This window comes from Simochromis diagramma, unplaced genomic scaffold (genome assembly GCF_900408965.1).
Source record: "Simochromis diagramma unplaced genomic scaffold, fSimDia1.1 OVJJ01000618.1, whole genome shotgun sequence".
Lineage (NCBI taxonomy): Eukaryota > Metazoa > Chordata > Actinopteri > Cichliformes > Cichlidae > Simochromis > Simochromis diagramma.
The window spans coordinates 2,407,599-2,432,554 of NW_024387423.1; the positions used below are offsets into that span (position 1 = coordinate 2,407,599).

General features: G+C 42.2%; 1 protein-coding gene and 1 long non-coding RNA gene across 4 annotated transcripts in view; one reads left to right on the plus strand and one right to left on the minus strand.

Moving 5' to 3' along the window:
* The window catches only part of LOC120722330 (zinc finger protein 208-like), a 48,193-nt gene extending 35,624 nt beyond the window's left edge, over nt 1–12,569 (plus strand). For 2 of the 3 annotated variants that reach the window (XM_040013306.1, XM_040013305.1), the window contains exon 4: nt 84–12,569. In XM_040013306.1, coding sequence (XP_039869240.1) covers nt 120–9,626 — 9,507 coding nt within the window. In that variant the 5' untranslated portion in view covers nt 84–119 and the 3' untranslated portion in view covers nt 9,627–12,569. The remainder of the gene's footprint in view (nt 1–83) is intronic. The other variant, XM_040013307.1, reaches the window with a different exon arrangement.
* On the minus strand, nt 10,481–14,334 carry LOC120722331. Its single transcript, XR_005693407.1, has 2 exons — nt 14,190–14,334; nt 10,481–13,997 (listed from the first exon to the last, which is right to left on the minus strand). It is a non-coding gene; the product is annotated as an uncharacterized LOC120722331 (long non-coding RNA).
* Nucleotides 14,335–24,956: the final 10,622 nt, after the last annotated feature.

Below are 24,956 nucleotides of genomic sequence, written 5' to 3' on the forward strand. Positions count from 1 at the left end.
TTTATTTTTATTTTTTAATTTTTCTGTGGATGGTTTTGGTTTTAATTTGTATTTATTCATTCTTTGTTTATCTGTGTTTTCAGGCTACAGTAAGCCTTAGTTACTACTCCGTATTGAGGATGGCGCATGGGTGGGATTCATATTTCCATAATCCCCCACCTCTACCATCAGATCCAGGGACTTTGAGAAGGACATCTGAGTCAGATGGGTGCCTTTCCCATCATATTGAGGACTTCACTGGACATCATGGCTTTGCCAGCGCTGGTGCTTCACATGAAGCCCCTGTCTTTAACTCGGACTTTAACACAAACTATTGCTCAGACCCCAGTGTTGTGAATTCCAGGTCAGATTATGTTTATCAAAGGTACTGTGGTGAAACACAATGGCAAGCTGATGGAGAACAAATGGGAAAGGATTACTTGCAACGATGTGAAAATGGTAATATCCCGGATTTTGCTGCAGACGGATTGCAAACATCTGACTCTTTTCCATCATCTTTTGGAACAGACTTTCAAGGACTTAAGGAAGATTATGAAATGCCAAGTACATCATTTCTTGAGAACTACTCAGATGTCAGTAGCTGCTCTGATGCAGACGCTGGTGAAACAAGACCACCTTGTAAATTCATGGCAAGTAAGTCCTATTCAAATCCTAAAACTGATGGTTCCGAAAAACAAGGCTCATCATCATGGTTTTTTACTCATACGGATAATATGACTTTTCCGACTGAGAGTTTGTGTTCAGATATGTCGGAGACTGATGTACTTTTATCGTCAAATTTGAAGGCACGACAAAACATAGTTCAGTCTCCAGAGGACAGTTTGGAAAAATTAGAGAAAACAGTTACATCATACACAGGACATCATCAGTCCTCTACTACCTCCTACATGAAGACAACTACCAAGAGCAAAACTGAGCTTGAAATAAGTGAATATGGTGGTTTCCAAGATGAAAAACAAAGGAAAGATGTGGAGGGAGATCTTGCACATACTCATTCAGACCTCTTGATAAGTGGTCATGAAAACTTTGGTCATGGAATAGATGAGTATCCAGATAACAGTGAGGAAAAGCAAATTACTTCAGCTTCTCCAAATATCATAAGTATGTTAAAATATGATCAAGTTCCCATAAATGAAAATGGCTCACAAAAGGACATGAAAGAACTGTTGAACCAAGAAAAGGCAGGACTTAATCATCCAAACTCAGCAGATGGTCAAAATGGAAATATGGGTCAAGATGTGCAAAACAATGATGAGGTCTTTGAAGGGGAAACGAGAGAATCAGATTTACTTGAAAACAAGATTTCAGATGAACATAAATCCCAAATTCCCAAATCCAACAGAGGTCAACTTGAAAATAAGGATTCTGACTGCCAGAAGAAAGAAATTCAGACAGATGCCATTAAATCCTCCAAGGCATCCAATTCTAATGCTTCTACACAACAACTGTGGAAATGCACAAGGACCAGTCATGATGTTAAATCTAACTTATTATCTACACAAAAGTCTGATGAAAGTGTGGCTGGTGAAGTTTTTAGAAACCTTGATGAGCACAGTGAAGATCTGTTGAGCGATGTCAGTATTTCAGGGCTTTCAGAACCAAGTTTGATACTTAAAAGCTGCAGCAACAACATACATCTCAATGTAGATGAAGTACAAGCAATTGCAGGAGAAAAGTCAAACGTTGAGATTTCTCCTGATCCAGAATGTAGTGGCCGAACTGACACTAAAGACTATTTATGTATGGACACTAAAGATGAGAACAAGCAAGGTGCAGGCGTTCATGTAGGATCCTGTTTAAAGTTGAACAGCTTGAGCCAAGGTGCAAATGCCCATGTAGACACAGAACTTTCAAGTGCAGCAGAGAAGACAAATATGACTTTTTCTTCAGATTCAAATTGCAGTCATCTCTCTGCCAGTAATGAAGGTCTTTCTACAAATACTAATGACTTGAACAAAGACAGTGTTGCCACTCATCCAGATTCCTCCTTGCAACTGCAGACGCCTGGTACGGATACACATCCCTCTCTAGAAATGGAAGACACTAGTCAATCGGAAAAGAAAAACCCAACCTCTCTTCCAGATCAAGATCATAGTGATCTCAATATCACCAGAGACAGTCTTTCTATTGACATCACTGACAAGGACAGGCAAGGTGTTGATCATCATTCAGAATCCTGTTTGGAGCCAGAGAGCTTAAACACAGATACACATTCTTGTCAAGAAAGGACATTTAAAACTTCGCTAGAAACAACCTCGGTCTCCTCTCCAGATCAAGACTGTAGTGGATCCAGTGTCACTGTTGATACTAGCAACAAGAATCTCAGCCATTCAGAATCTCCTTTTAAACAAAAGAGCTTAAACACAGATGTGCAAACCTCTGTAGAAATGGAATTCAAAAGTCAATCTGAGAAGAAAAACCCTACCTCCCCTCTAGATCAAGACTGTAGCAGCCCTAGTGCAACCTGTAAAAGTCCCTTTGTTGATGCTGTTGGCAAGAACAAGGGAAGCGTTGCTGCTAATCCAGAATCCTCCCTTCAGTTAGAGTACTTAAACACAGACACACATCCTCCTCTAGAAGGAAGCAACGAAAGTCCAACCTCCCCTCCAGATGTAGATTGTAATTGTCCCAACATCACTAGTGACAGTCTTTCTGTTAATAATACTGACAAGAACAAGCAAAGTGTTCCTAGTATTTCACAATCCTGTTTAAGCACAGACACGTGTCCCTCTAAAAAAATGGAAATCAAAACCTCTTCTCCAGATCAAAATTGTGGCAACACCACTGTAACCGGTGACGGTATTTCCATTGACACTAGTGACGAGAACAAGCAAAGTGTTGCTGCTAATCCAGACTCTTCCCCACTGAAAGAAAGCTCCAACACAGACACACATGGCTGTGTAGAAAATGAATGTATAAGTCCCGCTGATAAGGCAAGAGCAACCTCTTCCACAGATTATGAATCTAATAGCCATGTGGTGACAAGTGACTGCAACAAGCAAAGTCCTAATAGTTTAGAATCCTGCTTTCAATCAAAACCCTCAAGCTCCAACACAAATTTTTCAGACTGGGCAAGTTCAGAAGTGAACGCAAAGACAACCTGTTCTCTTGATCAGCAGCAATCACTACGTGAAAGTCCAGTTGGCCAAGAACCTCTGGGTCTTGGGGAGGATTGGTCTGAAAATGCTAGAGACTCATTTGAAGACATGGACATCTCTACAGAGGAACAGCCAGACATGCTGTATGGTGAACCTCTGTCCAGAGATGACTCCTCATGTGACACTAATGAATCACAGTATAAAGAAGCATTTGTTACTGAAACTGATGGGAAGAACATGGACCATTCAGGAGGACAAGCTCCGCAACTAAAATCTGCAGCTGAAATGAGGAAAATGCTGCAACCTGTTGTAATATTGAAGAGTTTGGAGTCAGAAAATGGAACAAGTGACTCGTATTACTGTGCAGATTGCAAACACACAACTTATAGCACCGATCAATCAATTGAACACTACCATTGTTGCCATTCAGTGAACAATTTTGACTTTTGCAAAAGTTGCAGTCTCTATTTGGTGAAAAATGAACAAGCTGGGAAACATTTGTGTGGTGACGTTAAAGACGGGTCTCAGCGTCCTTCAGATCCTAGCCCACAGAAAAAGGGAAATCGCCAAGGCAACCATAGGTGCAATAGGTGCAGACTGACATTTTCAAAAGTAATGCATTATATCAAGCACATGCGGACTCACACTGGGAAAACACCATTTAGGTGTAATGACTGTGGCTCTTATTTTGCACAAGGCGGGAGCCTGCAAAGACACAAGCGTGTACCTGGTAGATGCAAGCAGTCCAACCTCCCAGCTAAAAATCCTGATGTGGCTGTCAGACAAACTGACACACCAAAACAAAAGGATGGGGTGCAAAGTAACATAGATATGCCAAAATGTTTTGTTAAGCTTTTCGACATCTCCCAGACAAATCTGTGTGGATTATGTGGTAAAACCTTCCCTACTGCAGAAAAGGTTAAAAAGCATCTCTATAAAGTACACCATGGAAAGGGTACAGTAGTGTCGTTAAACCAGAGTACCACAGCAGTCAGTGAGAGTGATGAAAAGCAGGAGAAAACTCAAGAAGTGGAGAATGACATAATAGGAAAATATAAATGTCCTCTATGCCCACGGCTTTTTAAGTACTCTTACAATCGAGCGCGACATTTGCGTGACTGTGTTCGAGATGCGATATACGGTGGCAAGGAAAAAATTGCTGGTAAATATCGATGTCCTTTGTGCCACACTATGTTCACTATGACATCCAATCGATATAGGCATATTAAAACAAGCTGCCTCAGAGAATTTCTTAATCAACTAGCAAAAGAGAAAGCAAAAGAAAGGACAAAGGTTGAGAAAGAAACGGTGGAAAGAGAGCAAAAAACACAAACGGTTGAAAAAGAGCAGAAAATGCAAACAAGGGAAAAGGAGAAGAAAAAACAACCACCATCAGCATTGACAACCTCCAGGTCTGTGCCACGATACAAATGCAACCTCTGTCCTGCAGTTTTTTGTTACGCTTCTGGAAAGTACAGACATATGAAGAAACACGAGTTGTTTAAACTCACTGGGAAAATTATCAGGTACCGGAATTCCATTTTCTCCACCAAGAGTAATCCTGAAACTTTAAATGGTACACAGAATGAAGATGGAAAGGAAAACTTGAACTCAGCTGAAGCAAAGAGCAATCTCAATTGTCGCTTCTGTGGTAAATATTTCAGCTCTTCACAGTCACTAAAGAAGCATGAACGCAATCACCGTGGTGAGAGACCATACCGCTGTCTGGAATGTGGAAAGGGATTCAAGAAGCGGTCCCATCTGATTGCTCACAAAATTATTCACCAGAGGAGGATACAGTGCACTGTCTGCAAAAAGATTCTACCGACTATTGGAGAACTGATCCAGCACAGAAGTTCACATCTAAGGAGGGGAACGCTTCAATGTCCAGACTGTACTATGCAGTTTCAGCATCCCGCACATCTCCTCAGACATCTAAAAACCCACAAAAATAGAGAAAACAGGGCACTTAGACTTGAAGAGGGAACAGAATCAAATCATCAGCAAACCTTGGAATCTGTGGAAGAAGAGGATGAACCAAAGCAAATACAGTGTTCCTTATGTAAAGAAGTATTTGATGATGCCCAAGTTCTAAGAAAACATTGTCTCACCCATATATCAGGGTCTTCTTCAAACCAGTGTCCATTTTGCAAACGAAATTTTAGCAATCGCCGCTATTTATTGCGCCATATGATCAAACACACTGGGGACAAACCCTTCTCTTGCGCCAATTGTGGAAAACAGTTTTACCGTAACATATGCCTTAAAATTCACAGTCAGAAGTGTTCCCCTCCTGAAACCCGAACTCTCGAGTCTGAAACAAAGACAAAAACACTATATCCGTGTCCCTATTGTCCACGGAAATTTTCTAAGAAAGACCGTTGGAAAAATCATCAGCATGCCCACAAGATAAATTCTGTGCATCCATGCTCAAGATGTGGGCAGTACTATGGACCTAATAAAATGAAACAACATCAGAGGAACTGTGAAGAGACAACAGAGCTGAGCACTGGCTTATCTCATGACACCAACTATAATAAAAGCAGTCTACCAACAAACCAGGATACTCCTAAAATGTCTACACAGCCCAATGCAACCACTCTGCTTCAGTTTAAATGCCCCTACTGTACCCGGAGGTTCAGGTTCAGGTCATTATTCTTGAGACATCTGGTCTCACATACTGGTGTGCAACCATATGCGTGTATGCACTGTGGTCAGAGATACAGATCAAAGACATTATGTTTGCAGCATGAAGCTTTCTGTGACGGTGTTAACAAAGATGCGCTATCAAAACTCAAAAGCACTGCTGCAACGAAACCTCCCAACATTCCTTCTGCCATAGAGGCAGAACCAAAGCCCAATGCACATGGTGAAACGGAGTACAAGTGCAAATTCTGCACCAAGACTTTCATGAAACCAAGGTACCTGAGACGTCACATTCTGACACACAATGAAGTAAAACCATATCGCTGTAAGGCCTGTGATAGCTGCTTTTCAAGGTACGATCATCTGAAAGTACATCAGACTCGCTGCAAAGGTAAAAAAACAAGGTTGGAGGTCCGTATTCCCAAAATCAGTTTAGAAGATGTTGGCAAAGGTTGGCAAAATAAGTTTGGCATTGAGAGTGCTAAAAAGCAGGAGATGTTTGAGTGTAAGGTCTGTTCTAGAAGCTACACAACTCAGTCTAAACTTTCCCGACATTTCACCATGTTCCATGCCACAAAGTTATTCAAGTGCACACGCTGCGGCTCCTCATTCGCTCATGAAAAATCTCTGAAAAAGCACAAAAAGATGAGAAGGTGCAGAAAGGTCTTGAGGGAAACAGCGGCTGCTTTACTGCAGGGAACCTGTCCTCCAGCAGAAAACATGCCAGGATCTCTTGATGGGATCAGAAGCCAAATGCTGAAGAGGATCCAGCCTTGCTTTAACAAGAAGTACAAGTATGTTTGTAGCTATTGCCCCCGTGTTTTTGGAAACAGCTGGCAGTTAGGTGTTCACACCCGCCTGCACACAGGAGAGAAGCCATATTCATGTGATTATTGTGGTGAGAGATTTATAAGGAAGGATTATGTCCAGCGTCATTTTCCAAAGTGCCCCAAGAAACACCAGACAAGTACAGTTCTCTGTGACCTATGTGGTGGCTTTTTCCCTGCAAGCAAGCTTGAAAATCACAAGAAAGGTTGTGGTTTAACAACAAGCTCATCACCAGTTTTCCAAAGCCAGCAGTCAGCCACTCATGACCCACCAAAAGGCTTTTCTTGTGCATACTGCAGCTCCCGATTTCTGCTTTTTTCACAGCTCCAAGAGCATTTTTTGAGCACGCACAAGCTGGAAACAATGACTCATCCAGTGTCAACTGCCCCCCTACAGCAGCTTCTGTCAGGCATCAAAGAAGAGCCTGTGGATGAGAGTTGTGATGAAAGACTTAGTGACAATTTAACACAAAGTCTTAATACCGCTATTAATATGGAGCCCTCCAAGCAGTTTTTTTGCCAACAATGTAATATGTTCTTTGCAAACAAAGCGGGACTAACCGGTCATCTCCGTACACATGCAGTGGGCCATCCTTTTAACTGCAAGTCCTGCAATAAGGGCTTCTGGAATAAAAGTCTCCTCCGAAACCACTACAGGAAGTGTAGAAATGGACGTATTCCAAACCAGCAGTTGGAGACACCTTTAAAAGCAAATTTTGATTTTGCTCTTAATCACTCTGCTCTTGCGTTTGGAGGCGGCTCTACAATGACTAGTACTGGGCTTTTCCGCAACGATGATTTAATGGACGAATCAACAAAAAATTCAGAAGGAAATGAGGTGCAAAGCAGCTCAAGTAAAGAGAAGAAAGCCGTGCAGTATCAATGTTCAGAATGTGAAATGAGCTTCACAGATGGCTTAGTGCTCATCAGTCACCTCGAAGACCATGGAAGACAGGAACAAGAGAAAAAGCGCAATACATGTCCTAAGTGTGGGCGGGTGTGCACTAGTCAAGGAAATCTGGAAAAACACATGAGGATGCACACAGGCGATCAGAAATTCCCTTGCTTCGACTGCTCCAAGCTGTTCTATACCAGGTCTGATCTTGAAGCCCACAGAACGTGTCACGATCTAAGCAGGCCATATGCTTGCAAACTGTGTAATCAGCGGTTTTGGACAAGACCATCTTTATGCAGCCATTATAGGGAGGATCATGAAGATGATGTATTTAGTTGTCGATTCTGCAGCAAATCGTATGCAGTAAAAAAATCACTAGCAAGACACTACAGAAACTGGCATCCAAAACAGTATAAGGATATCAAGGCTGCTGTGAGGGAAAAGAGCAGCAGCGAACAGCACTCAAGCAGCCAAGTGAGCACAGCTGGTGACAGCGAGGAGGATGAAAATAACGGCAGCGAAGACAGTGACTCAGACTCCGCACCATACTTCCCGTGCCACGTGTGCGGAAAGACCTTCCCAACGTCAGAAAGCCTTGAGGATCACCAGCTCTGTCACCTGGGTGAAAAGCCGCATGAATGTGAACAATGCGGTAAATGCTTTTTCCAGGCATCTCAGCTGCAGCAGCATCATCGAATGCACAAGTCTGAATTTCAGTGTCAAACATGTGGCAGAGGGTTCATGTCTCTCTTTGCTCTGCGTAACCACAAGCACAGTCATGGTAAAAGTCGCTCACATCGTTGTTCCAAGTGTCACCTATTTTTCAATGGACCTTTGCAGCTAGCAGAGCATATGTCGACCCACCGTGAAGAGAATTTTCCATGTGATATTTGCAATCGTGTGTTTCTGTCCAAGAGTAGCAGAGCTGAACACTGGAAAACCCATTCCACATCAAGTGACCATCCTTCACCTTCAGTGTCAAGGGGAGAACGTGAACAACCTGCCTCACGCTCTGAAAGCTCATTTGTATTCACCTCAGAGCTTAAATACCGCTGTGGTGTTTGTAGCGAGCGCTTCAGAGATCCAGAGGAGCTCTCAGAGCATGGCTGCATGGAAGCTAAAGAGCGACCATACTCTTGCACTGAATGCAATAAACATTTTCTTCATGCATCTCACCTGAAAAAGCACAGGAATACCCATCAACAGTTACAGTCCAATCGTATATATTCTTGTAATCAATGCAACAGTAGCTTTGCTTCCTCTCAGCTCTTCTTGACCCATCTTAAGAGCCATATTGGCATTGTAGCAGAAATTAAACAAGAACTTGATGATGAAGATGGTGAACCATCACATGTTTTTAAGTGTCCAGTTTGCAGCCAGTGTTTTCCATGTGCCATGGATCTGTTTCATCATTTCCCAACGCATCCTGATGGTACAATTGAAAAAATTAAATTTGCCTCTGGAAGCAAGCTTAAGGAACACGAGCAGTATAAGCTGACCTCAGCTGCTGAATATGAATGCACAGAGTGTGAGCAGGGCTTTTTGGGAGAAGCTGCTTTCCGCCAGCATAAGTGTTCCGGGCAACAGCAGGCAACAAAAACAGAATGCTCAAATCCATCCTCTAAAAAATCCAGCCCATCATATTTTCAAGCAGCAGGAGAGGACGAGGAGGAGGAAGAGGTAGATGTTACGGGAGACGACCTGTACAACTGCCTTGTCTGCTCAATGCGGTTCACCTCTAAAAATGTCCTTTTGGAGCATCAAAATAAAGAACATCCAAATGAGAAGCCATTCACATGTGAGCTTTGTGGAAAAACATTTGCCAGGAAGCGATACCTGAAAGAGCACGAGCGCAGGCATCGTCAGAAAGCCCAAAACGAAACTCAGGCTGAGAATAAGTTCAAATGTTCCCAGTGCGAATGCAAATTCACTACAGCCCAAGAGCTGTCTCTGCATATGAGAAAGCACGCTGAAAAAGACGTTGGAGAGTACCGATGTGACATGTGCTACAAGTCATTTAGCCAGTGGTCTCTTCTTAAACAGCACCAAGAAAGTCATGTTGGTGAGGTTGTGTATGAATGCACAGAATGTGACAAAGCCTTTGCTTTTCCTCACCTGCTGGAGGAACATCAACAAACTCATGCGGGGTCCACTGAGTAATGGTTCCTAAATACCACATACTTTTGTTACAGGTATTCAAGGGAAGTTAAGGTGTCTTCAAACCCTCTTCATGCCTTACATCTAACAGTAAATCTCCACTTGTAATTGATAATTAAAATTACTCCTTATTTGTTTCCTCTTGTGCGTAATTGGAAAGCACTTGGAGAGATATGAGACTGAGATTTTCTGTGATGGATCTTCTCCTGGGTTTTTATTCCCTTTGTATATACTTTTAGTTCTGATGTTGGGATTTGTATACAATAAATAAGTAACATAGTTTTTTGACAGTATTTGTAAAATTGTCAAAAGAAGTTTAATATTCTGTTTAAACAGAAAAGGCATGACAGAATAATGTCTTGGATTAAGACGTAGATTTCTGATCATATATTTTTGTTTGTTTGTTCGGCATATATTTTGAAATAGTTTTAAACAGTTTTTTTGTTTTTTGTTTTTTTGTCGGTATGTAAAGTAGACTTTACACTGGTCATTTTAATCCATTGATATTTTGTATGGTATGACCGTTCATGTAAAAAATATATATCTATATATATAATTTGTAATTTTTAGTTTCTTTTCCTTTGATTGTCAAAGGGTGCTTTTTGATAAAGAAAAATATCTTGTACACTCAAAAGATATTCTGATTGAATTTTCTTTCCACAAACTGATGTTACTTTTGAGAAATTTGAGTTCATGCATTTAAGTAAAGTCAGTGAGGAAAGCTATCTGTGTCTTTGTGTATTTATTTACTCTGGGGAAAAACTAACAGAATAGAAGCTGTGAAATTTTTTAGCTTGTCAGGAAAATGATTAATTTAACAGGAACAGCTGATTGGAGGAATTCACCAACCAAAATTAAAATGATAGTTTTTCCAAAATTTGTACATGTTCTTACTTTTTTTTTTTTTTCTTTTTAATGAAGACCATTATCAATTTGAGAACTCAAGATGATGACCGTTTTCACACAGTCGACAAAGAAATACATGGGGGGGGCTGTTTTTTCAGATAAAATAAAATGGACTTGCCTTTTTCTGGTGTCAAATACATGTTGAAGTCAGCTTTAGAAGACTTAAATAGTTCAACTTTATTAAAGTAATTTGCTAACTGATTTTTTTGGTTGTAGTAGAAGTAGTAATACCTTTATTCTTCAATCACATCAGGATGGACCCTGTTACATTACTCATTAGTTCCTTAGTTCTCGCATATGGCCTCTGAAATTGTTCTTGTTTATGGTGGATCAGGATTTGGAGGAGGCCTGAGGTTAATCCTCCAGCTTCTGCACATATGTTGAAGTGTCCTTAGGTAAGATACACCCCAAATATCCCCTAATGTGAGTTTGCATGTGTGTGTACAAGAGTAAATTATGTCTCTATGGATGGTGCTTGCACCAGTAAAAAAGTGCTTTGAGTGCTGGATAAAAGTGCTATATATTTCAATCCATTTAGAGAGAGTAGAAGATTACCCTGTATAATTTTTTTTTTCTTTTTACAGAAGATTAGACAGACACTGGTGATATTACTGCTGTGAAACTTGGGGTTCAGTGTTGGATACCTAGCCTTAACTAGTTAAAGTCAGATTAGTTAGCATCGAGGCAATTTTGTCATTCTAGCACACGTATTTTCATGAGGTGAAATGAACTTTGCACTCAAGTGCTCGTGAAAGCCACCAAAAGTAATAGCAAAATATACAGAAATAAGGAATACCGAGATATTTACAGTTGAAGTGTATATTAGAAAACCGCTGTTTTTAAGTTTAAGAAAACAGTGTGTGGCGGATAGTGCAAAGACAAGTGGATTCACATGTCTGTTACCCTTTGGCTGCGAGCAGCAGAAATGAGATGGCAACAGAGTTCAATGGCCCTCAGGAAGAAGCTGTTCCTCAATTGACATTGTAGTTCACAAGTTGTGCTTTATCCTGAGAAAGTAGAGGTTATGGTGTACCAGAAAATGTTAAGGTCTTTAGTGGGGCGTGTACCACGATACAAAAAGCTGCAGACCACTTCCACAGCTTCTCCCCTAATGTACATAGGTGGAGGGAAGGTTATGCTGCTACTGAAATGATTCTCCTTTGTTTTCTTGACATTGATGCAGAGATCCCTGCACCAAATCTCCAGCTGCTTTATCTCCTGTCTGTGATCACAATCATCATTTTTGGTGCTGCATTCCACAATTGCTGTGTCATCTGCAAATTTCACAATATGACTGATGTGATGTTTTATTTAGCAGTCATCAGGTGGCCACCTGCTTAATATTGTCTTGGAACTTTCTTTGTTGCCAAAACAGCCTTGACTTGTCAAGGCATGGACTTCACTAGATCCCTGAAGGTGTGCTCTGGTATCTGGCAGCAAAATATTAGGAGCAGATCCTTTAAGAACCATAAATTGTGAGTTGGAGCCTCCATAGATGACTTGTTTTCCAGCACATCTCACAGATGCTTAATTGGATTGAATTCTGGGAAATTTAGAGGACAAGTCAACAGCTTAGACTTTTTGTTCTCTCCATTCTTGAACCATTTTTGCCTTGTGGCAGGCCACATTATCCTGGCAAAAGAAACCACAGCCATAAGGGAATACAGTTTCCATAAAATAATGTACAGGGTCTGCAACAATGCTTAGGTAGGTGGTATGTGTCAAGGTAACATCCACATGGATAGAAGAAACCGAGATTCCCCACCAGTGTCAATGTATCCTGATCCCAGGTGTCCCACAGTAAGCAAAGCACACACCACACACCATGTGATGTAAAAAATAAATAAATAAAAATTAAAAAATTAAAAAGTGATTAATAAGACGAGGCTACCTTCTTCCATTCTTCATGGTGCTCATTGTTAGTGCTTTAGGCCAGCGGTCCCCAACCTTGTTTGCGCCACAGACTGGTTTATGTTCAACAATATTTTCACGGACCGGCCTTTAAGGTATTGTGGATAAACACAAAATAAAACCAGCACCGATGTCCAATAAAAAAAAAAAAAAGATTTATTCATAATACACAGGAAAACACCCAGGGAAACAGAGTTAACGATAAAAACCCTGAAAACCATAGATTTCATACCCAAGCTTCAGCTCTCGCGGCCCGGGGTTGGGGACCGCTCTTTTAGGCAATGGATAAGGGTCAGCATGGGCATCCTGAGCACAATCTTATATTCCTGTGTTGTTGTTCCTTGATCATTAAAATTAATGTTGGTCCAGGTTGACATTGCAAGTGACCAATAGCTTAGACTTATTTCTCATTGTTGTGATGTCATAGTTTTGTGACATGGACTCATAACCATAACTATAGCCCCTAAACTGACTCACTCTCACCCCCATTCCTAATCCTGACCCTAATTGCCCCTTTGTTGGATTTTTCCTGAGTAGACAATGACAGGGTTTTTTTTTCCCCATGCAGAAAAACTATGACATCATTACAATGTGATTAGTCACTTGCGATTTTGAACTTGGAACAACATTATGGTGATGCAGGCTGATAGCTTTCAGTACCAGCCCTAACTCTTTTGGCAGTCTGACCTACAGTAACTCCTATGTTGAGTCAGACCACACAGGCCAGGCTTCACTACCCACATGCATCAGTGAGCCAAGGCAGCCCATGAACTTGTTGCAGGTTCACCACTTTTCCTTCCTTGGACCACTTTTGATAGATTCTGACCACTGCAGACTGGGGAACATCCTACAAGAGCTCTAACCCAGTCATCTAGCCTTTACAATTTAGCCCTTTTTCAGACTTGCTCAAATCCTTGCACTTGCCCATTTTTCCTGCTTCTCACACATAAACTTTGAGGACAAAATGCTCACTTGCTCCCACTCATTAACAGGTGTCACGATGAAGAGAGCATCAGTGTTATTCACTTCATCTTTCAGAGGTCATAATGTTATGCCTGATTAGTGTATGTCAATAGAATAAACAAGAAGGAACTCGGCACACATCCCTGAGGGAAACCAGTACTGAGGATGATGGAGTAGGAGATGTCATGGATTTTTACAGACATCAGGACATCAATGGGCTTACTGAGTGTATCAGTGACTATATAACCTTCTGCACTGACTCTGTTGTTCCAGCTTGAACTCTTCATTATTACCCAAATAAAAAACCATGGCTGACTAGGAACATCAAAGCCCTCCTCAATGGCGGAGCGGCAGGTGGCGCGGAAGCAGTCTGAAAATCCAGTGGTGGAGAAGGGTTGGAGGATGGCAGAGGTGAGCTTACCAGTGGGGTACGTTGAGCTAGGACTTGTGTGAGAGCAGTTAGTTCCTTATTGCTGTGGAGCAGCATCTCCTCGTGACGCCTGGCCCGACATACTGAGTCGTCTGCTGACTCCATCGTGGCTGGATTGTTCTGTCACGTTGGATTAAGGCAGGACTCAAATGCAGGACTCGGAGCTGTGCAATCAAAGAGAGATTTTTTTTTTTAACAATATCAGGTGAATGATATACACATATACAGTGATAGGGGATGAGGGCTCCAGGGATTCCAAGGGAGAGGTCCAGGGCAGGGGTAACACGTTCACACTCTTCTTCGTACCATCCGTGACTCAAAACACACTGAGTCCAGTCCCACTCACTCTCACTCACATAAACATGGTCCAAGGGAAACAGGCAGGGGTCCAGGAAGATCTGTACAAAGAGACCAAAACGGCCTTTAGGAGAAAACCAGGAAACACAATGGAAGACGAGGAAATTCACAGGAGAGAGCTGGGCTACACTAACAAGTACAGTACAAAAATCCAGTGAAAAACAGCACTCCACCAAGGCCTTAAGTACTGGCTGGAACAATAAGAGGTGATGAGTCGCAGGTGAGTAATGTGTGGGTGTGGAAAACAAGATGGAGACTGGAAACCAGACGCTGCCCTGGTGGGGAGGAGTGAAAACAGCACACCAGGGCAAAACGGAGGACCATGACAAAATCAGGGACATAACCTATGGCTATCTCCCCATACAACTCCTCCATCTAATGCACAGTACACAGTGCAATAATTACACGCTTTTGCACATCCTCTATTGTGAAAATAAAGTTTTACAGTTTGGAGTAAAATGTTAGTCATATTTATGTAATCTCTGTAATATTCTGGATATTTATAATTGAGCTATTTGTTTATATTAGAGCTATTTCTTATATTTTGTAACTTTGTAGTATATTGTATTATTTAATTTAGGTGAGTCTGTTACTGTCCTTTTTGTCTTGGAGCAACATAAATAACCACATAATTTCCTTAAGGATCATTAAAGTACTCTGTTTCTGATTCTGAGTCTGACAATGTCCTGTTGGTTAAGAAGTCTGAAACCCAATTGCAGAGGGAGAACCTCAAACCGAGCACTTTGAGTTTTTCCACTAGAGTCTGTGGAATCATTGTGTTGAAGCCAGAAGTAAAGTCTAGGAAGAGCAGATGTACATGTAAGTTCATATAACATATATGCATGTACTGTACATATAACTCCATAAATGCATGGCAAAACATAGGGTGGGCAGTTTTGACAGGACAAGACTCAGCTGTATAACTGCACCTAAAGGACAAACATCACTCTTTTGATGATGCCAATGTTCACATTTTGGACCAAAAAGACAGATGGTTTCAAAGTGGAGTAAAAGAGGCATTCTATATCCACAGTGAAAGATCGTCATTGAACAGAGGGGGTGGCTTACAGCACCAACTGTCAGCCATCTACAGTGCAGGCGCCTCACAACCCTCTCACATTTTGCCTCAGGTGACCTCAGTAGGTCACATGATAGGGTGATGCAAGGTCTAACAGTGGTTTCACCCAAAACCTCTGGTGATAATGACCCATGGTTTTTTCACACTTTGGATCATGTGATAAGGCACATGAGTAATAGTGAGTTAACAACCCTCTTAAGAGACAAACCCCACAAGGATTAAGTACCTGGGACTCTGCACCATTTAGTTTTGGAACTGAAGAAGCTTCTTGGATAAGAGGTGAAGCATCTTCAAGAGAAGTTTTTAAAAATCAAGTCGCATTATTTCCAAGCTCCTTAGACTGCCATGACTTACATGACTGAGAACCTACACAGACATACATATAGGTTGTTACTCTCCAGGCATGTGAGGGCCACATAACCACTCATGAAGTGGTATCATCTATGAAGCGGCTTTTGACACTGACTTTCTGGGGATGGGGACGATAGCAACGGTAGCATGAGAAGGAGGGAGGCGCCAGATGGTGCCCCCATGGCCTAAGGGTGAGAGTCCCAGAGAGAACAGGCAACCGGCCACCCTGGCACTCAAGAAACCCCCGCCACTAGCAGAGCAGTATAGTGTGCTGTTTCCCCATGTTTTTATGGTGACATGCTGTTAAAAATGTAGGCAGGATGTTCATCAGATTTACTTGATTAATGTCTCCAGCTATGACATAAAATGCCCCGATGCATATTTTGGAGCGATCAGGTTTTTCCTGTTCAGCTCCTTCAGTGCCATGTTAGCATTAGCACCTAGTGGGATGTAAACAGTCATGACAAAAACCACTGTAGACTTGTGAGGCAGATAGAGCGACCAGCATTTAATGGTCAAAAGTGTAGTGACTGTTTACCAGAGCACAGTTTATGCACCAACCTTTGTGTATGTACACAAACAGATTTCCTCCTCTAGTTTTCCCTGACAGATGGTTTTAGTCCACATGGAAAAAGTAGCAGGCTGTTGATGTGGAATGGGAGTCTGGCATCCTGTTGTTCTAGCCAGGGTAGACATGCCCAAAGTACAGCACAGTTCATCATCTCCCAGCCTCAGGTGAATTAACTCGACCTTGTTGTAGAAGGAGCGCACGTTGGCCAAAAACGGTTACCTTTTAGCTTGGCTAGCTAACCAACTTTTTTACCTCCTTTTATACACTGCTTCTTTTTGTCTGCACTACACTGTGCTGTGCTAGTCCTACTCTCCCTTACATGCTTTTTCACACAAGCAGAGATGTTATAAAACCCGGGTATAAACCCCAGGAACCTGGAAAAGGTGCTATGTGCTTTGGACACTTGTGTTTATCATTCAATACGCATTTTCTTTATTACACACAGTTTTTGCTCTATTTACTACTTGTACAATAACACCCGGTCAGCTCTAGTCCACTGCTGCAGTCTCTCTTTTGCCAGTTTTGGTCTCTTCTCTCCACGCTAACCTCAGTCCCAGCCTCCTACACTGTGAAGGAGAGGCATGATTAGATGATGGCTAGCAGCTGTGCGAGCCAGCCTCCCCTGGCACTGCTCCTGAACTGACTGCATCAACCCTCCCCTGCAGCTGAGCCACAAACCACACCCCACCACAGTGCTTCATCGCTGTGCACTGTGCTCTAAAGCTTGAGTTTTACACATGTTAGCCAGTACAGCACAGTGGTGCATCAGCTGCTTTGGATCAAGAAGGTCCTAGGTTTACTCTGTATTTATAAAAATCAAAACATTAAATTAGAAAAAGGAATACTTTCTGTGAACTAAATCAGTACAATCAAACGTCTTGTACAACTAAACTACTGAAAATTACAAGTGAAGGTGCCTAAAGTTATGATCTATGATTGCCTTTATTTGGGGGGTTTTCATTGGAAACGGTTGTAGTAAAATCCATAAATGAATAAAAAATGTCAAGTAAAATACACAAAAAAATGCTGAGTTGAAGGACTAGGTGCTTTAGTGGTTACAGTAACAGCTGCAGTTATCTTGGTTTCATTGAAACTGACCTTTTTTTCTGGGACAAATGGTTGCCTTCCTGAGCTTGAATTTACCAGATTTAATTAGATAGCTGGAGTGAAATCATTTACTTAATTAACATATAACATTAGAACTAGTAAAGACACTCACGGAACACATTGTTAAGTAAACCTTGCAAGCACTTGTTTGGATCCCCATTTGCCTTCAGACCTGCCTTAACTTTTGGCACAGATTCAACAAGGTGCTGGAAGCATTCCTCAGAGATTTTGGTCCATAGTGACATGATAGCATCACACAGTTGCTGCAGTGAACTGGCTGCCATGTTCAAGAAACGTATTTGAGATGGTTTGATCTTTCAGGGGATGGGGATGATTTGAGCTGAGCTTTTCTGGTGCATTATCCTGCTGGAAGCAACCTTCAGAAGATGGGTATACTGTGTACAAGTGTACATAATTAATTAGCTGGTGAGTTAATTTTCTATGGCTCAAGAGGACATATAGATTGTAATTATTCCAATAATAAATGTATACATTTGATATTTTTATATTTATTTTACTGAGATCTTTTAAGTACTTTTTTTTTCAAATCACAATTCCTAAAAAGTTGTCTCACATGGCAGAAAACCATCAGAGAGGAGAGAACAACAAATCTGCTGTATACAGACATAAAGGATGCATACAGCTCGTTTCCCCTACACCTATTTGGTAGTTCAAATAAAAGTATGGTTAACCTCACCCCTGCCACACCCCTGTAGTCAAAAGTCAGGCTGTGACAGTCAGAGGACCCTCTTGAGGCTATGCAGAAATGTTTTGAGGTGCCTGACTACAAACCTCTCTGTGAGTCGCATGGAGAGGATTTTGATGGGATCACAGAATTAACCATGGACTGTATACACTGCACTGAATCCATAATTCCAACAGAGACTGTGTTATCCAAGCAAACAAAGGATAACCAAGAACATCAAAACACTCCTCAACAGGAAGATGAGAGCCTTCAGGGCTGGAAAAAGTAGGAGGTGAGAACATTTCAAGAAAGGCATCAATCAAGAATGCCAAAAACAAATATAGGGGGACGCTGGAGTGGAAACTCTGAGCAGATCAATATGAGGACATCATGTGCTGTGAAGGCAGTTAGTTTGAGATTACATTTAAGGAGGGCCCAAGACAGACTACAATGACCTTAAACTGGTATTTTTACAGATAAGCTTTGCACAAGGAATAATAGTTACAGGTGGTGGTCTGGGAAACAATTCACACAAAGGAGCTAGATGCACTAGGAAGGAGGAATTTGTTCCATCAGTTCTGCTAAAGGATGAAGAATGGAATTGGGTCATATGATGCGAAGCTGCTCTGAGTAGGACCAGTGATTTATTCATTGGGAATATAGAGAGATATTGGCACGTGGACAGGCGGGTGAGGATATGGGGTAAGTAATCCAAATGTTATTCTTCCGACAAGTGGACTGACTCAACTGGATCAGGTAAGTGAATCTTGTGAATCATGTAATCCAGTTTTGAGATCCCTTCCCAGACGCCTTAACGCCCACTCACACTCTGGGTCATCTGACCTCAGGAAATCACATGATAGGAAACACTGGCTGATTGTGACCCACACCCGTTTTCACACCCTGGCTCATGTGATTAGGTAGAGGATCATCAGGGGGTCCCTCTTTTGGGGGGATACTCCCACTGGGTTTAAATCTGGGACTCTCCACCATTTGATCCTTAGAACTGAAGAAGCTTCTCGGATGAGAGGTGAATGTCTTCAAGCAACTTAAAGAAGTCCAGACGCTTTTCTTTCCAAGCTCCTTAGACTTGTGAAGAGATTGCTCTTCAGCCACTGAGGGACTGGAAGGTTGTGTAGATTCTCAAAGAAAGGGAAGGTGCTAGTTTCTTCAAATAAGATTTCGATGTGACCCTGTCTACTTATTAGCCCTGCGACACACTGGCGACCTGTCCAGGGTGTACCCTGCCTCTCACCCTAAGACAGCTGGGATAGGCTCCAGCGCCCCTGCAACCCTGAAAAGGGTAAGTGGAAGTGAATGGATGGACAGATATACATACTCTGGCTCATAAATCAGAACAAAATGTTTTCCAAAACTTGTTAACAGGACTGTGATCAGAAAATCACATTTGGAACTCAACACCAGAAAGGACTCTGACTTTTTGCCGACCAAGCTCTAGCAACAGTTGTACGTGGGCTAAATGGCTCATGACAATGGGCAAACACCCCATAGTCCCAAAGCATCCCTTACAGGACACACTGAGGGACACAGTAAACATAAAACACATGTAGATAAGCAAGCTTCCATGCACACTTGTATATCCTTGAGAAGATGAAGAGCTTGTCCTGCATTTTATGACAAGGACAAAAAAATGTAATTGTTCCTCCTGAATCTGAGGTTTGACTAACAAATAAACTCTCCTTTTTATCACCTTAGCATAGATATTCCTTAGAAGCTTAGGAGCGTGATCCCTAGTTTGGACCCATAGTTGGAGCACTCCCTCTGGTCCCCTTCTTAAAGATGAGAACCACCAACCCAGTCTGCCAATCCAGAGGCACCACCCCAGATTAGGGGGGTCACTGTCTTTTGGCCACCAGAAACACTGTTCACACTGAACACTGTTTATAAACCAGTGGGGTTTTAAAATTTTGAGTAACAAGTGCGAGTACTACCTTGGTTCAAATGCAGGCAATTTTTCAGAGTTATTCACGTTGGTGTTGATTCAACCATTTCACTGCTATCGTGCAGTTCTAAGTGGTAAGTGCAATTAAGTCAAATTTACTGGAATAGTCATAAGTTAGTGCCACAAACTGCAATATGTACAGTGAAACATCTATCCATCTATCCATCCATCCTCCTCTGCTTGTCCGGGGCCGGGTCGCGGGGGTAGTAGTGATGGGATTTCCGGCTCTTTTTAGAGAACCGGCTCTTTCGGCTCAACTCACTAAAAAGAGCCGGCTCTTTCGGCTCCCAACCGGCTCTTCAGGTTGTTTTGTTGGTTTAATTAACTTATTATTATTAACAACAATATAAAATTATGCACAAAAGGAATTACTAATGTAAAAAAAAAAAACCCTGTGGTTTTATTTATATATGTTTATATATAAATATATACGGTGGCCCCTAGAGACAAAGCACGTACAAACTCCAAAAAGCACGTACAAACTCCAAAGCATGTACAAACTCCAAAGCACATTTCTAGCGTTAACTGAACTTCCAAAACAGAGCTATCTAGATGACTTAAATTACACAATTGAAAGCATATGTGTATTGTTTGTGTATTTATACACAGGCACTCATATATATTCAAATAATTTTAAAAAAAAAATGTTAATTTACCTGTTACTACCACACACCAAATCTGGTCGTTGGTACTTCCTGGCTGGTGTAGCCACTAGGTAACAAAAGCTCAACACTAGTGGTGTGCGATACTGCATATTTTGGTATCGATCCGATTGGGGCTATGGAGAATGAAATGTTGCGGGATCAACTTGTAGAGAAGACATATAATGCTCGTATACTTGAAAGACTGCTAATGGAGGAGGATTTGACGCTTGATAGAGCTTTGTAAATTGCTAGGCATACAGAGGCTGCGATAGCTGATACAAAGGCCATTGCTGTTGGTGAAACAAAGCCTGTTGCCGCTGTTCAAGTACAAAAGAAAATGCGCAAGCCAAAATACAAAGCAGCTAAAAAAACGGATACAGCTCCGACGTGCTACCGTTGTGGTTCAGCTGATCACAAAGCCAATGATAAATCCTGCCCCGCAAAAGACTGCAAATGTAATACATGTGGGAAAATCGGACATTTTTCGAAAGTGTGTAAATCTTCCCATAAGCCTGTTAATGAAGTGACTGTGCCTGAAATGTGTGTTTTAATTGTTGACAATTGTGTCAGTGGTGATCTGGCTAAACTGATGTGCACTGTTACTGTCACTGTACCAAATACTGCACAGGCATGTACTGTTAAGCTACTAGTAGACACAGGGTCTGGTGTTTCCATACTGCCTGAACATGTTTACAGCACAAATTTTGGCTCAGTTAATTTAAGTAATCCAGCTGTTCAGCTTATTACATATTCAAAAGAGAAACTGGATGTATTAGGGTGTCTTAGAGCTGACATTACTTACAATGGCAAGAGTGCCTCCACAGATCTCTACATTGTGAGAACAGGAACACCCATACTGGGCATGGACTTGGTGACCGCCCTCCAGCTACACATAAAAGGGGGACAATTAGTCCTTGAGAGTTCCAAGGTCTGTGCTACACTTCAGCAAACCTCTGCTCTGCCCACTCAATGCAAACAGGAATGTGAGTCTCCAGTTGCATTCGGATGTGCAGAGGACTTTGTACATAAAGTGAAGGTGCGACCTGAAGTGAAGCCAATACAGCAGAAACTTCGACGCTTACCCCTGACAGTCTGTGATGCTGTTTCCGCAGAACTCAAGAACCTTGAGGAACATGGCATCATAGAGAAAATTGATGCATCTGAATGGGTCTCCCCGATTGTAGTCACTAGAAGGAAGACTGGTGGCATACGCATGTGCGTTGATTTGAGAGAACCTAACAAAGCGGTGGTCGTTGACAGTCATCCCTTGCCACTGATAGAGGACATACTGTCTGAGCTGCGTGGGGCTGTCATGTTCCCCACCCTGGATCTTAAATCCACCTACCATCAGCTGAAACTACATGAAGAGGGTAGAGGGCTCACTGCTTTCATTACACATGAAGGACTGTACCAGTACTGCAGAGTTCCCTATGGGTTGAGTTCAGCACCTGCAGTGTTCCAAAAGATGATGACACAAATCCTACGTGGCCAGAATAGGGGTGCAATGCTATCTTGATGATGTCATCATATACGGAACTTCAGAAGCCGAACATGAGGCCAATCTGCGTGCTGTGTTACACAGAATCAACAATGCAGGACTGAAACTCAATGTTGACAAATGTCAACTCCGTCAAACTACTCTGAGCTTTCTTGGTCAAAAGATCGGTCCAGAAGGTCTGCTGCCAGATGACTCTCATGTCACTGCTATCCTGCATGCTCCGCCCCCTACTGATCCTGCAAACCTGCGCTCATTTCTTGGCTTGAGTGCATGGTACAGCAAGTTTGTGCCAAATTACACGACTGAGAGCTCTTCTGCGTAAGGACTGTTCATTCCACTGGAACGAAGCAGCTCAGGTAGCGTTTGATCAAGTCAAGCGGTTAATCATGCACAGCCCTGCCCTGGTGATGTTCGACCCCAGTAAGCCCACCATAGTCTCGACAGATGCCTCAAACTACCGTGTAGGTGCTGTTTTGACTCAACTTCACGGTAATAATGCAGAACAGACTGTTGCATTTGCATCTCGCAGCCTGTCTGATGCAGAGAGGAAATACTCAATCATTGAGCAGGAACCCCTAGCTTGCGTCTGGGCTGCTGAGAAATGGCGCACATGGCTCTGGGGCAGAAAATTCCTCCTACGAACAGATCACAGAGCACTTACAACACTGCTGACTACTAAAGGCAATAACAGTCTACGCATAGCCAGATGGTCAGCTCGCCTGTTGGAGTTTGACTATGAAGTGGAATATAGAACTGGGTCATTGAACCATGTTGCTGACTATCTTTCTAGGCTCCCACTTCCCGAGACAGACATGGCATGTGCAGAGGATGTGGAGTCAGTTGCAGCCATCCTCACTGATCTGAGTGCTGTGTCTGAGGATGACTTCCAGTCAGAGTGCAAAGCCTGTCCAATGTTCACAAAGCTCTGTGTGCAGATACAGAAAGGCTGGCCTGCAAGGAAGATGTCACTGGAACCTGACTTACAGCCGCACTTCCCAATCCACCATGAACTCGCGGTCTTGAACGAGTGCATCGTCAGAGGTACACACCGATTGCTAGTGCCTGAGTCGTTGCAGAAAAAACTCGCTGATATAGCTCATGAAACTCACCAAGGCATTGTACGTACCAAACAACACCTGAGGGAATTGTACTGGTGGCCCAAAATGGATTGTCACATAGAGACACTGATAAAGAACTGTGCAACGTGCAGACAGAATGACAAGTCCACTATCACCCATGATGCTCCACTTCAACCCATTCCTTTACCAGCTGCTGCTTGGGGAAAGGTGTCTGTGGACATCATAGGCCCTTTTGAAATAGCCCCTTCTGACTGTAGATTTGCCATCACATTAGTAGACTACTTTAGTAAGTGGCCTGAAGTAGCTTTTGCTTCCCGAGCTGATGCAGCTACTATCATTCAGTTCCTTTCTGTAGTTTTCTCTCGTGAAGGGAATCCAAAGACATTGATAAGTGACAATGGCTCTCAATTTCTCTCTGCTGAGTTCGCTGACTTCCTTAAAAGCAGGGGAATCCAACACCTGAGATCCTCAGTGTATTACCCAAGAGCTAATGGGGAAGTTGAGAGATTCAAAAGACTGCCTACAGACTGCCTTGATTCAAGGACAACCCTGGAAATCGTTCCTGAGAACTTACCTGATGGACTACAGAGCAAACCCTCATTCAACAACTGGAGTTTCCCCTTCAGAACTGCTCCATGGACGACGAATGAGAACAAAGTTACAGGTAATGGATATGCCTGTTCCTCAGACAGAGAGGCATACCATGTGTGAAATAGTTAAGAATGAGCAAATGAAAATGCAAGAATACACTGATGCTCGCAGACACGCCAATCCATCCAACTTTCAGCCTGGTGACAAGGTACGGGTTAGGAAGCCATGGAAGGTAAAGAAAGGCGAGTTAAAGTTTTCTAAACCAAGGACTGTCATGACAAGGAAAGGACCAAACACTTATTTACTTATTTGCTGGATGACCGACGGACCTGGAACACCTCACACTTATCGGCTCTGTCAGAGCTGAACACAGGTACTGATTCTGACACAACAATGGACTGTCATAAACCAGGAACTGATCTAGCATCTAACTCTGAGTCTGATAGTAGGCTTAGGCCCACCAGGATGAGGAACCCACCTTGCTGGACCCAAGACTTTGTTATGGGAAGGTGAATGTCACTGAGTAATGTGAAATATGTTAAACGTGTATTAGGTGACATACATCAAAATGATGAAGTCAGGTTCACATAAGAAATCCTTGTTCAAAGGGGGAGATGTTGTGTCCACACATTATTGCATTTGTTCTGTAGATGCATTTACCAGAAGCGCTAGGGGGCACTAGTGAGTATGTTGTTCTGGTTGTGGTATTTGGAAAAAGAAGAAGAAAACAAAAAAAAATAAAGAAAGGAGTTATCTCCGGTGATCCTCTGTTCCTGCCTGTGTGTGTGTGTAATGCCTGCTGAGTGCTTCAGAGTTTTTACGTGTTTTGGAGTTTGTACGTGCTTCGGGGTTTGTACGTGCTTCGGAGTTTGTACGTGCTTCGGAGTTTGTAGGTGTTTTGGAGTTTGTACGTGCTTCGGAGTTTGTACGTGCTTCGGAGTTTGTACGTGTTTTGGAGTTCGTACATGCTTTGTCTCTAGGGGCCACCGTAAATATACTTTTATTTATTCACTCCACATAAAATGTAATAAATAAATCATATAATACAAAAACCAACTGTTTACATTTCAACTTTTAACTATTTAAATTTTCAGCGTTTTCCTTTTACACAAATTTAAAGTGAAACAACACAAAACACTGCAAACCACAACACAATTAAATATACACAGTGTTGGGGAGTAACGGAATACATGTACTGC